The following is a 12,825-nucleotide window of genomic DNA, read 5'->3' as shown; positions in this document are numbered from 1 at the left end:
CACCAACCCTACAGAAAACAAACTCAGATTTAGAGAAATGGCACAGACTCCAATTGTCCTGGCTGGGTAGGATCAATGCAGTTAAGATGGACCTCCTGCCTCGCCTCTTATATTTTTTTCAAACAATCCCCCTATACCTACCGGCTTCTTTCTTTTCCCGCCTCAAACAAATGATTACTCGTTTTATTTGGTCTCACAACCGGGCACGTATTTCATATACAACATTAAGTAGATCTAAACTGACGGGTGGATTGGGTCTCCTGGATCTCGCAATTTATAGTTACGCATCAATGGGAACTTGTATTCTAGACCTTTATCACAGTATAAACAACAAAAAATGGGTAAACCTAGAAAACGATCTTAACGGATGCGACTCCCGAGTTGTTCTTTGGACAGGAGGCAGGGGGCTAGGATCAGGCACTTACATACCCTTCCTCACACAAAACATACTGCTTCATATTAAAAACCGAAACAAAGACCTTCAGATCACAACTCTCCTGGGCCCCTTAATTCCAATTTATGACAATTCTGCTTTTCCGGCGGGGCTGAATAGAGAGACATTTCTACATAAAAGAAAAGATTCCAATCCCATCATCCATGACTACTTAAAAGAAACTGGTATGTAGTCCCTTCGGGAATTATTCCCAGAGGAGGAATCACACTCTGTTGATTGGTTCTTCTATGAACAACTAAAAAGTTATATCCACTCAATCTCTAAACAAGCCAATATCAGCAGGCCGCTAACTCCCTTTGAGATGCTTTGTATATCAGCAAATCCCCCGGATCATACTGTCTCGCTGCTGTATAAAATCTTCCAAGAGGGGAGGGCTCCACTGCAGGGTTGGCCATTGTTTTTCTCGAAATGGGAGGGCGATCTGGGAAGGCCCTTGTCATCTGAAGACAGGGGAAAAATTCTTCTCTTCTCGTCTAGATCGTCATTATGTGCGGTATCACAGGAGAGGAGCTATAAGATTCTAGCAAGATGGTACAGATGCCCCTCCATGGTGCATGCGGTGTTCCCCACGACCCCTGACACCTGCTGGAGATGTCTAAAGGAGATAGGCTCTTACATGCATATCTGGTGGGACTGCCCCCCCATAAAGGATTTGTGGTTGGCTGTCTTTGAACTCCATAACAAACTGTCTATCATACAGATCCAACCTTCACTAAGTATAGCATTGTTGTCTCTATGCGACTTGTCAATATCTAGGTTCAAGAAGGGTATCCTTAGACACTTTCTTACTGCAGTCAGAAATATAATTCCTCGGTTTTGGAAACAAGAAAAATTTCCTTCCCGTACAGAATTTGTGGCAGAACTTAATAACATCTATAGAATGGAGCAGCTGATAAACCAGTCACCAGGTAACGCAGAAAAAACCTACAACATATGGGCCCCCTGGATCGCTTTTAGGGAAACTCCTGAACTAGACCTCTGGGTTTCCAGAACCCGACACATTGTATAGCTTGTTCTCGTGTACATCCGGGCCGTTTCTTGACGTGTGTTCTGTCCGCTGGGGTACGGAGGCAGCCACACTCCTTCCCCGAATTTCCCCCACCCTCTTCCATCACTCCCTTCTTCTTCTTGTCCTTCTTCCTTTCCCCTTTTCTGACTTTCTATGTTTGTCTTCCCCATATCCAGTTAGATTATATATATATAGTATTTTAAATGAATACAAAAGAACATATCAATGGTTACCAACTATCCCGGATGTTTTCTATTATTATTATCTCATATTCTCGGGACAGCCAATAGCATTATTAACCAGACAGTTAAAGTATAAGATTTAATTGATGCAACAATGCTCCTCTTGTTCGACTTGTAATTACCGCCTACCATTGCACAGATTTACCAGTTTGTAATGTTTACCTTTAATCTTTATTGCTGTGACCAATAAAATGATTTATACAAAAAAGGTCTCCTTATAACAAGACTGGCCTATATATTATACAAAATTTAGCAAGTGACAGTGAACAGTAAATATTCACTTTATCTGTACACTTATAGGTACAGGCAAGTTCATCGGATTAAGAGAGCAGCTTCTAAAAAGCCATTACAAACCAGCAAACAGATATTTGAAGCTGCTGGTGCCTCTGGAGTCCCTCGAACCTGAAGGTATAGGATCCTTCAAAGGCTTGCTTTGGTTCATAAACCTACTATTCGGCTACCCCTAAATAGTGTTCACAAGCAGAAACGGTTGCAGTGGGCCCAGACATTCATGAAGACTAATTTTCCAACAGTCTTGTTTACTGATGAGTGTCAAGCAACCCTGGATGGTCCAGATGGATGGAGTAGTGGATGGTTGGTGGATGGCCACCATGTCCCAACAAGGCTGCGACGTCAGCAAGGAGGTGGAGGAGTCATGTTTTGCACCGGAATCATGGGGAAACAGGTGGTAGGGCCGGTTATGATTCCTGAAGGTGTGAAAATGACCTCGCTAAAGTATATAGAGTTTCTGACTGACAACTTTCCTCAATGGTATAAAAAGCAGAAACATGCCTTCAGGAGCAAAATCATCTTCATGCATGACAATGTACCATCTCATGCTGCAAAGAATACCTCTGAGTCATTAGCTGCTATGGGCATAAAAGGAGATAAACTCATATTGTGTCCACAATCTTCCCCTGACCTCAACCCTATAGAGAACCTTTGGAGTATCATCAAGCAAAAGATCTATGAGGGTGGGAGGCAGTTCACATCAAAACAGCAGCTCTGGGGGGCTATTCTGACTTCATACAAAGAAATACAAGCAGAAACTCTCCAAAAACTCACAAGTTCAATGGATGCAAGAATAGTAACGGTGATATCAAAGAACTGTTCCTATGTTAACATGTAACTTGGCCTGTTAGGAGGTTTTGGAGTTAAATAGCCTTTTTGATCAGTGAATGTGACCTCCTAATGCTGCAAATTCCACAAATGAGCATTTTCAGTTCTTTAAAACATATAAAATGTTTAGAAATTCTACTGTACCTAATAATTTGGAACAGTTCATTTTGAGTTTTTATTCATTTTGGAGATTATACTGTTATCATTGTGAGGTTTCTTCAATAAAATTCGATGTATAATCTAACGGGTGATGACTTTTATTAGACTGACTGTCATTTGCACCGACCATTTAGGAAAATCCGAGAAAAATGTCATTTTCATAATAATTTGGAACATGGTGTAGTCTACAAAACCTAATAGATAAATACCGGACGATTCAGTAGATATTACCGGAAACATTTGCATGAGTTATGGTGTAAAATGCTATATTGAGCTACACTTCATACATGACACTGACATAATATTACATGCTACCACAGGACCTAAGACTGGGTTTATACAGTTACAAGGAGAGTATGTACACAATAATAAGACAGGCACATGGGAATGTAATCCTACAGATCTGTTATACTGGAATATAGAGGTAAGAGGTGAAGAAAAAGCTGTGTGCTCAGGTGATATTACAAATGATATGATCACAAAATGGAAAGATGGAAGATCCAAAACAGATATTTGGTTAACGACACAACTTTTTTGGAAAATTTTGGATCCTTCATTACTTTCTGTTACAGAACGAGAGGAAGATTGGGTAAAAACATGGAACTTACAGAGAACCAGTACAAGTACATGTATCTGTAGTTTTTACAGTAACAAATACTCTAGCTCCAGAAGTAAGGGTTACCCCACAAGCAGTACATAGTCAAGAAAATATGGCTCCTTTATTATTAAAATGTAACACAAGGTTAGAATTACCTACAGAATCTCTGTTGACATGGACCAAAGATAGATTCTTTTTGGGAAGTTTTTCAAATGGTCCAATAAATGTTATACACAGAGGTGAATCCGGTAATGTGAGTTGGTTGAATAAGAAATTTATTTTTTCTGTAGATAATCCACCTCCTTAGGATTCTGGACTTTACCAATGTTGCGTTTTAAGTAAAAATAACTACAATGTAAAGATGTCAATGTGAAGTGGATGGTCAGCAGTAGACAAGGTTTCAACCATCTACTCCTTTCCAAATCAATCAGTTCCAATCTAAACCTTTATCACGAGATGGAGTGTTTATGACTATGATATGGACTTTTATCATGTCTAACTGGAAAATCTATTCTACATATCCCCAGTGTCAATCACATCTCATTAACATGGATATGGGAATAGAACAATGGTTGTCGGGAAGAGAAGAAACCCTGGTTCCTATCACTGTTCTGGGAATTCCTGTTAGTCAAACACAATTGCTATATTATCAATTACAGGACACAGATTTTGCATTTGATGGCACAAACACTGAACAATTAGACATTTCTTCATGCTTAAATGTTTCTAAGGTAATGTGTCTACCTGGACAGGATAAAGTCATTAATAATTCATGTTTCCATAATCATACCTCATGACATGCCAGAATGGAGAATGGACACACGATCCAGGACTTGGTGACACCAGTAAGCGCTGACAAGATTTGTTTCCAAGTTATGTAAGAAAAAGAAGTTGTTTCTGCATTCTTTTCATCTTGTGTACATGCTGAAAGTCTGACAATAGGTTTACATACTCTCAAAAAAGGAAGGAAGTATAAATATTACATCAACAGGTTCAAGAAATCTGAAAATCCTCCCGATACAGTTCAGTTTGTCACAAATAAATAATTTTCCTTGGGATATGTGGACAAATGAGATAAAGAAAGACAAGGGTTTGTTAAAGGGAACCTGTCACCCCCAAAATCGAAGGTGAGCTAAGGCCACCGGCATCAGAGGCTTATCTACAGCATTATGTAATGTTGTAGATAAGCCCCCGATTTATCCTGAAAGATAAAAAGGTTATATTATACTCACCCAGGGGCGGTCCTGCTGTAGTCCGGTCCGATGGGTGTCCGGTTCGGGGCCTACCATCTTCTTACGATGATATCCTCTTCTTGTCTTCACGCTGCAGCTCTGGCACAGGCGTACTTTGTCTTCCCTGTTGAGGGCAGAGCAAAGTACTGCAGTGCGCAGGCGCCGGGAAAGGTCAGAGAGGCCCGGTGCCTGCGCGCTGCAGTACTTTGCTCTTCCCTCAACAGGGCAGACAAAGTACGCCTGCGCCGGAGCTGCAGCGTAAAGACAACAAGATGACGTCATTGTAAGAAGATCGGAGGCCCCGGATCACGACGCCCATCGGATCGGACCGCCCGCCCAGGTGAGTATAATCTAACCTCTTTTTCTCATCTTTCAGGATACAAAGGGGGCTTATCTACAGCATTACAGAATGCTGTAGATAAGGCCCTGATGCCGGTGGGCTTAGCTCACTTTCGATTTTAGGGTGACAGGTTCCCTTCAAATGTGTTAACGAAACAATTAAAATAAGCTGAAACTATTCAGACATGAGCAAGGGAATTAAAATTATATTGAGCATGAATGGACGAGTATGTCAGGCTCATCTTCGTGGAGAAATTTAGGAAAATCACTAACTAGTTGGTCACAGTCTTCAGCGAAAATGGCAGCAGGAAATGTATTATCTAATCTGATTATTATATTTATTGTGGTTTTGCTGTGTATAATATATCAAATAGTTATGTGTAAAATTAATAGAATTTATAAAAAGATAAAGACAGAAATGAAAAGAGATGATATTTTAAGAGAGATGATAAAACGCAAAAATATAACTCTGGTTTAATTTTTATATAATTTTCAAAGCTCAGATGTCATTCAACACAGGTGTTGATACAAAGTTTTCAGAATAAAGAATGAATGTGATATGAATGGTGAGAGAATGAGTTTAGGATTGATTATAATATTTCTCAAATCATAATCAGGGGGACTGCAAAATATCTATTTCAATAATAAAAAATATAGATTACTTAACATATGCAGTTAAGTCTAACACCTCGCACACACACGGCTCAGCTACATAGACCTCGCACACACACGGCTCAGCTACATCCACACAGTAAACCCCTCCTGACCTCACACATAAACTTCCCCTCATCCAGCACCATGACAACCAGCACAGCAGAGTCCTGCATACACTGAGGCCCCTGATCATGTGACCCCTGACTCCTCCCCTCCTGTGACCTCATCACAGGTCCTGTGCGCACAGAGCAGCCGTAGAAATCTCAGGCCACGGTGGTCTCACCCAACTTCTGCTCTTTCTCCTTCTTTTCTTGCAGGGGCCGCAGTGGATTTCATCCTGGATCCAAAGATCCGAATAGAGGAGCGATGTTCCTTCAGTCTGAGGGTAATTGATGGTGATATTTGTCCAACGGCCACTTTACCGAGTAAATCCCACCAGGACTGTAGCAGGTAAAGACCCCGATATCCACAGGTGTCCCTTCTAATGGGGGGAAAGTACCAAAGAAAAACCATCATATCCCGAGAAAAAAAAACCCTGTAGATGGAGACATTGGCCTCATATATCTCCTGTCTTGTTCTTACCAACAATCTACTATATAAATGTCTAAGGGTCACTTCCGTCTGTCTTTCTGTCCGTAACAGAAATCCCAAGTTGCTGATTGGTCGCGGCAAAACAGCCACGACCAATCAGCGACGGGCACAATCCGGCGGCAAAATGGCCGCTCCTTCCTCCCCGCAGTCAGTGCTCGCTCCATACACCTCTCCAGTCAACGCTCACACAGGGTTAATGGCAGCGCTAACGGACTGCGTTATGCCGCGATGTAACGCACTCCGTTAACGTGGCTATTAACCCTGTGTGACCAACTTTTTACTATTGATGCTGCCTATGCAGCATCAATAGTAAAAAGATCTAATTTTAAAAATAATAATAATTAAAAAAAAATCGTTATATACTCACTGTTCGTCAGCCCCTTGGATCCAGAACTGGCCTTTCCCGCTCCTCGCGATGCTCCAGTGACCGCTCCATGCATTGCGGTCTCGCGAGATGATGACGTAGCGGTCTCGCGAGACCGCAATGCACTCTTGAGACCGAAGCGTCGCGAGGAGCATTGTTAAACGCTTCGGCTGGATCCGGGGGCCAAACGGAAGGTGAGTATATAACAATTTTTTATTTTAATTCGTTTCTTTAACAGGGATATGATGCCCACATTGCTATATACTACATGGGCTGTGCAATGTACTGCGTGGGCTGTGCAATATACTGCGTGGGCTGTGCAATATACTACGTGGGCTGTGTTATACACTACGTGGCCTGTGTTATACACTACGTGGCCTGTGTTATACACTACGTGGCCTGTTTTATACACTACGTGGCCTGTGTTATACACTACGTGGCCTGTTATAAACTATGTGGCTGTGTTATATGCTATGTGGGTTGTGCTATATACTACGTGGCTGTGCAATATACTACGGAGGCTGTACAATATACTGCGTGGGCTGTGCTATATACTACGTGGGCTGTGCAATGTACTACATGGGCTGTGCAATGTACTATGTGGGCTGTGCAATATTCTACGTGGGCTGTGCAATATACTGCATGAGCTGTGCAATATACTGCGTGGGCTGTGCTATATACTACGTGGGCTGTGCTATATACTACATGGTTGTGCAATGTACTGCATGTGCTGTGCAATATACTGCGTGGGCTGTGCAATATACTGCGTGGGCTGTGCAATATACTACATGGGCTGTGCAATATACTACATGGGCTGTGCAATGTACTACGTGGGCTGTGCAATGTACTACGTTGGCTGTGCAATATACTGCATGGGCTGTGCTATATACTACGTGGCTGTGCTATACAGTGGCGTAGGAAGGGGGGTGCAGGGGGGGCGGTCCGCCCCGGGCGGCACAATGCGGGGGGCGGCCGGCGCTGCAGGAGAAGAAAAAAAAAAAAAAAAGACGCCCCTTTAAATCTTCGGGCGGCGCCGTCCGCCGCCACGACCAGGCTCCCCCCGCCCCTGGGCCCCCGCCCCCCGCTCTATACTCACCTCTCCTGGTTCCTGCGGCGCCGGCAGCTGCAGCGTCCTCTGACTCTGCGACGTCTCAGAGCAGAGGGCGCGATGACGTCACTACTGTGCGCGCCGCTCTGCCTCTCTGTCCTGAGCGTCGCAGAGCCGGAGAGACGCTGACTGCACTGGACCTGCGCTAGGAACGGGAGAGGTGAGGATTTTACTTTTTTTTTTTTTCTTTATGTCTGACTGTCTGGGGCTGGGGCAATGCTGGACACACTGGGGCAATACTGGAGACCATGGGGCAGATTGCTGGACACACTGGGGCAATACATGAGACCATGGGGCAGATTGCTGGACACACTGGGGCAATACATGAGACCATGGGGCAGATTGCTGGACACACTGGGGCAATACGGGAGACTATGGGGCAGATTGCTGGACACACTGGGGCAATACTGGAGACCATGGGGCAGATTGCTGGACACACTGGGGCAATACAGGAGACCATGTGGCAGAATGCTGGACACACTGGGGCAATACTGGAGACCATGGGGCAGATTGCTGGACACACTGGGGCAATACAGGAGACCATGTGGCAGAATGCTGGACACACTTGGGCAATACAGGAGACCATGGGGCAGATTGCTGGACACACTGGGGCAATACAGGAGACCATGGGGCAGATTGCTGGACACACTGGGGCAATACTGGAGACCATGGGGCAGAATGCTGGACACACTGGGGCAATACAGGAGACCATGTGGCAGAATGCTGGACACACTGGGGCAATACAGGAGACCATGGGGCAGATTGCTGGACACACTGGGGCAATACTGGAGACCATGGGGCAGAATGCTGGACACACTGGGGCAATACAGGAGACCATGTGGCAGAATGCTGGACACACTGGGGCAATACAGGAGACCATGGGGCAGATTGCTGGACACACTGGGGCAATACTGGAGACCATGGGGCAGAATGCTGGACACACTGGGGCAATACAGGAGACTATGGGGCAGATTGCTGGACACACTGAATACTGGAGACCATGGGGCAGATTTCAGGACACATTGAGGCAATGCTGGAGACCCTGGGCAGACTTCTGGACATACTGGGGCAATACTGGAGACCATGGGGCAGATTACTGGACACACCGGGGCAATACTGGAGACCATGGGGCAGAATGGTGGACACACTGGGGCAATACAGGAGACCATGGGGCAGATTGCTGGATACACCGGGGCAATACTGGAGACCATGGGGCAGAATGTTGGACACACTGGGGCAATACAGGAGACCATGGGGCAGATTGCTGGACACACTGGGGCAATACTGGAGACCCTGGGGCAGATTTCTGGACACATTGAGGCAATGCTGGAGACCCTGGGGCAGACTTCTGGACACACTGGGGCAATGCTGGACACTGGGGCAGATTGCTGGACACACTGGGGGTAATATGCTGGACACACTGGGGCAATGCTGGACACTGGGGGTAATATGCTGGACACACTGGGGCAGACTGCTGGACACACTGGGGAAAGGCTGGACACTGGGGCAGATTGCTGGACACACTGGGGGCAGTGCTGGACATACTGGGGCAGATTGCTGGACACACTGGGGGTAATATGCTGGACACACTGGGGCAGATTGCTGGACAACATGGGGGTAATATGCTGGACACACTGGGGCAGATTGCTGGACAACATGGGGGTAATATGCTGGACACACTGGGGGCAGGACTTGAGGCATGGGCAGAATGTAGATACGGGGCATGATTGGAGACACGGGGCAGGATTGGATCATGGGGCAGGACGGATACGATGGAGGCTGGTGGGGCAGGATGTGGAGATCATATGGGGTAGAATGGATACTCATGATGGCAGGATGCGAGAACATATGGCTGGAGCCAGGAATGAGAAACGGGGCCAGGGTGGGGAATATTATTACCATAGGGGCTAATTAAGGGATATTATTACTGCAGTGATGTATTTATTTTATTTTTTGAGTATACTGTTTTAAATGGGGGGGCGGTCCTGTTACTGTGCAGAGTGACACTATATCACCTTTTTTTCTTCATGTGATGTAATGTAGAAGTTGTGAAAAATTAAGTAATGTGTTCTGCAAGCGGAGCTCGAGATAACTGTGTTATTTCCTGCAGAAACGAGTCCTGGCTGGAAGGAATGATGGCGGTCTGTGCTGGATGAAAGATGAAGGACTTCACCTAGAGACGTCACTGGTGAGTCAGTGTTACCTATACACTGACACTATACACTGTATACTATATAGAGGTCCTGTGTATAATGTCACCAGTGATCTCTGTATTACCTCTACACCGACACTGCATACTAAGTACAGATCTCCTGTGAATACTGGCACTTATGGTGATAGTATTGTGGGTTTTTTTTTATTACTGATCAGTATTGTAGTATTCAGTCACTATGTGGTGGTAATATGTGGTCTGGAAATGGTGTTGTGGTATTTGTCCCTTGTATGTAGTATTATTCGGTCACTATGTGGCCTGGTCATGGTGTGGTGGTATTAAGTCACAGGTGTGGCATGTGGGGGTGACACCATTAGGCCCAGTTTAAGTTCTACAAAACAGGAAAACCGTTTTTGGTAACCTTTGTGTGTATTGAGCCGGGGGGGGGGGGGGGGGCGCCAAACTCGGGAACAGCCCCGGGCGGCAAAAGCTCTAGCTACGCCTCTGGTGCTATATACTATGTGGCCGGCCGCGAACAATTAGCGACCGGCGCAGTCCGACCGTGAATTGGCGCGGGATTTGAACCACACTTCGCTAGTTGGTCGCGGCCGGCCGAATCCTGTGTATTCAATGTATTATTCTAAAATCTTCATAAATAAACTACATACATATTCTAGAATACCTGATGCATTAGAATCGGGCCACCATCTAGTCTCTTATAAAAGCCTCAAACATCTGTGTGTGAATCAGACCTGAGATCTAACGTGATAGAAGATTACAGTGCGGGGAAGACGGGAAACCTTCATATAGACGGCCGGTGGTGATGGAGTCAGTGACCGACTCCGGACAAATAGGTTTCTAGAGCATAGTAGAAGATGAAGATGTCGTCCTCATCATGAAGTAGTTATTTCTCCTGTCACGTGTAATGAATATCTCCTGCAGTATTGCTAATGCCGATTCCAGTGTCGGTAAATGAGAATTAGCGTTATGGAAGATGAGTCTATGAGAAACGTATTCAGCTGCCAACTCCGAGGAAGAAACTGCTTGTTGTCTGTGGCCTAAATATATAGGTTTTATTAGTAAATGTAAAGAAGGAAACTAAATACTGTAAAATAATAAATCTCCTCATGTTTCCCTTATTATCTCCAGTAATTGTATTATTACACAGGATTTTTATGATGTTACACCGGCTCATCTTCTTCTCATTCAGGTCTCAACAATATCAGATCCTCTCAGTGAAGATCTTCTATATAAGAGAATTTTTCTGATTTACCCATCAAGGATGGATATGGCCAGAGACAAGATGGTGGAGAGGATATTACACCTCACCCTAGAGATCCTCTTCCGGCTTACTGGAGAGGTGAGAGATTCTGATGACGTCACATTACATCATTCTTATCTATGGGAATAACAGATGGACAGAACTGGAGAGGTGAGGACTCTGGAAATGTCTGTAGTGAGATTTATTAATGTGTCTCTCCATAACCAGGATTACACAGTAGTGAAGAAGACCTCTAGTGAGCGCTGTCAGGACCCTGTGTCTGAGGGATGGGGAAGACCCCTGAGTCCAATCATGGGGCCTCCACCTCACCCCCTGATACATGAGAACATCAATGACCAGAAGATCCTAGAACTCGCATACAAGATGATTGAGCTGCTGACTGGAGAGGTGACACTGCTGGGAATGTTGGGACATTATACAGTAAAGCTATGAAGGGATCGGGGGATGACATTATCATTGCATGTGTCAGGTTCCTATAAGGTGTCAGGATGTCACTGTCTATTTCTCCATGGAGGAGTGGGAGTATTTAGAAGGACATAAAGATCTGTACAAGGACGTCATGATGGAGGTTCCCCGGCCCCTCACATCACCAGGTAATAGACAGGACTAAATACACACGGCCTATAATTATCTGTATGTAAAGAATGAATTCAGTCCCTGTATGTGTTTCCTCCAGATCTATCCAGTAAGAGGAGAACACCAGAGAGATGTCCCCGTCCTCTTCTTCCACAGGACTGTAAACAGGAAGATCCCAATGTTCCTCCGTATTATCAGGTAGATGGAGAGAAAGTGTCATGAGATCTCCCTTAGGCCGATTTCACACTTTCTTTTATTTCCGATCCCGGAAAAACCAATACTGGAGATATCAGTGTCCATGTGTGGCAACCGTGTGCTGCATCAGTACAACACAGATGGCCACCTGGGAAGAAGCGCTACTGTAAGCGCTGTTCCCCGGTGGCGGGTGCTGAAGACGGCTCTCATCGTTCTCCCCTACTCTGCGGGCGATCGGCGTGAGCAGAAGAGAATGATGAGTTATATTAACCCCTTCCTGACCTGTGACGCCACGTAGGCGTCATGAAACTCAGTGCCAATCCGACCTGTGACGCCTATGTGGCATCATGGAGGGATCGCGTTCCTGCAGATTAGGTGAAAGGGGTTAACTCCAATTTCACCCGATCTGCAGGGACAGGGGAAATGCTACTTCAGCCCAGGGGGGGTGGCTTCACCCCCATGTGGCGACGATCGCTCTGATTGGCTGTTTCACTTTCAACAGCCAATCAGAGCGATTTGTAATATTTCACCTATGAAAATTGGTGAAATATTACAATCCAGCCATAGCTGTTGTGAATTCTGTTGTGGAACTCCCTCCTGTGGTCGTGAATGGTACTTCGGCGAGTTCTGTCCATGGACTCTCTCTGGTGACTGTGAGTGAAGCTGCTGCTTCTGAGGTTCCTTACACAGGTGACGTGGTTTATCCTTTGGTTGGCTGCTCTATTTAACTCCACTCAGATCGTTACTCCAT

At 45.2% G+C, this 12,825-nt stretch overlaps 1 protein-coding gene across 2 annotated transcripts in view; it reads left to right on the top strand.

Annotated features, from left to right (window-relative positions):
* The first annotated feature begins 6,037 nt into the window (after positions 1–6,037).
* Positions 6,038–12,825, top strand: part of LOC138663346 (oocyte zinc finger protein XlCOF6-like) — a 67,408-nt gene continuing 60,620 nt past the window's right edge. The window contains exons 1-6 of one of the 2 annotated variants that reach the window (XM_069749525.1): positions 6,048–6,256; positions 9,980–10,057; positions 11,232–11,381; positions 11,511–11,690; positions 11,773–11,896; positions 11,980–12,077. In XM_069749525.1, the coding sequence (XP_069605626.1) occupies positions 10,022–10,057; positions 11,232–11,381; positions 11,511–11,690; positions 11,773–11,896; positions 11,980–12,077 (588 nt within the window). In that variant the 5' untranslated portion in view covers positions 6,048–6,256; positions 9,980–10,021. Of the gene's footprint in view, positions 6,257–9,979; positions 10,058–11,231; positions 11,382–11,510; positions 11,691–11,772; positions 11,897–11,979; positions 12,078–12,825 lie in introns of both variants that reach the window. The other variant, XM_069749526.1, reaches the window with a different exon arrangement.

This window comes from Ranitomeya imitator, chromosome 2, assembly GCF_032444005.1.
Source record: "Ranitomeya imitator isolate aRanImi1 chromosome 2, aRanImi1.pri, whole genome shotgun sequence".
In the NCBI taxonomy this organism is placed as follows: Eukaryota; Metazoa; Chordata; class Amphibia; order Anura; family Dendrobatidae; genus Ranitomeya; species Ranitomeya imitator.
The sequence above is the reverse complement of the archived record's forward strand: the minus strand, read 5'-3'. Positions and strand labels throughout refer to the sequence as shown.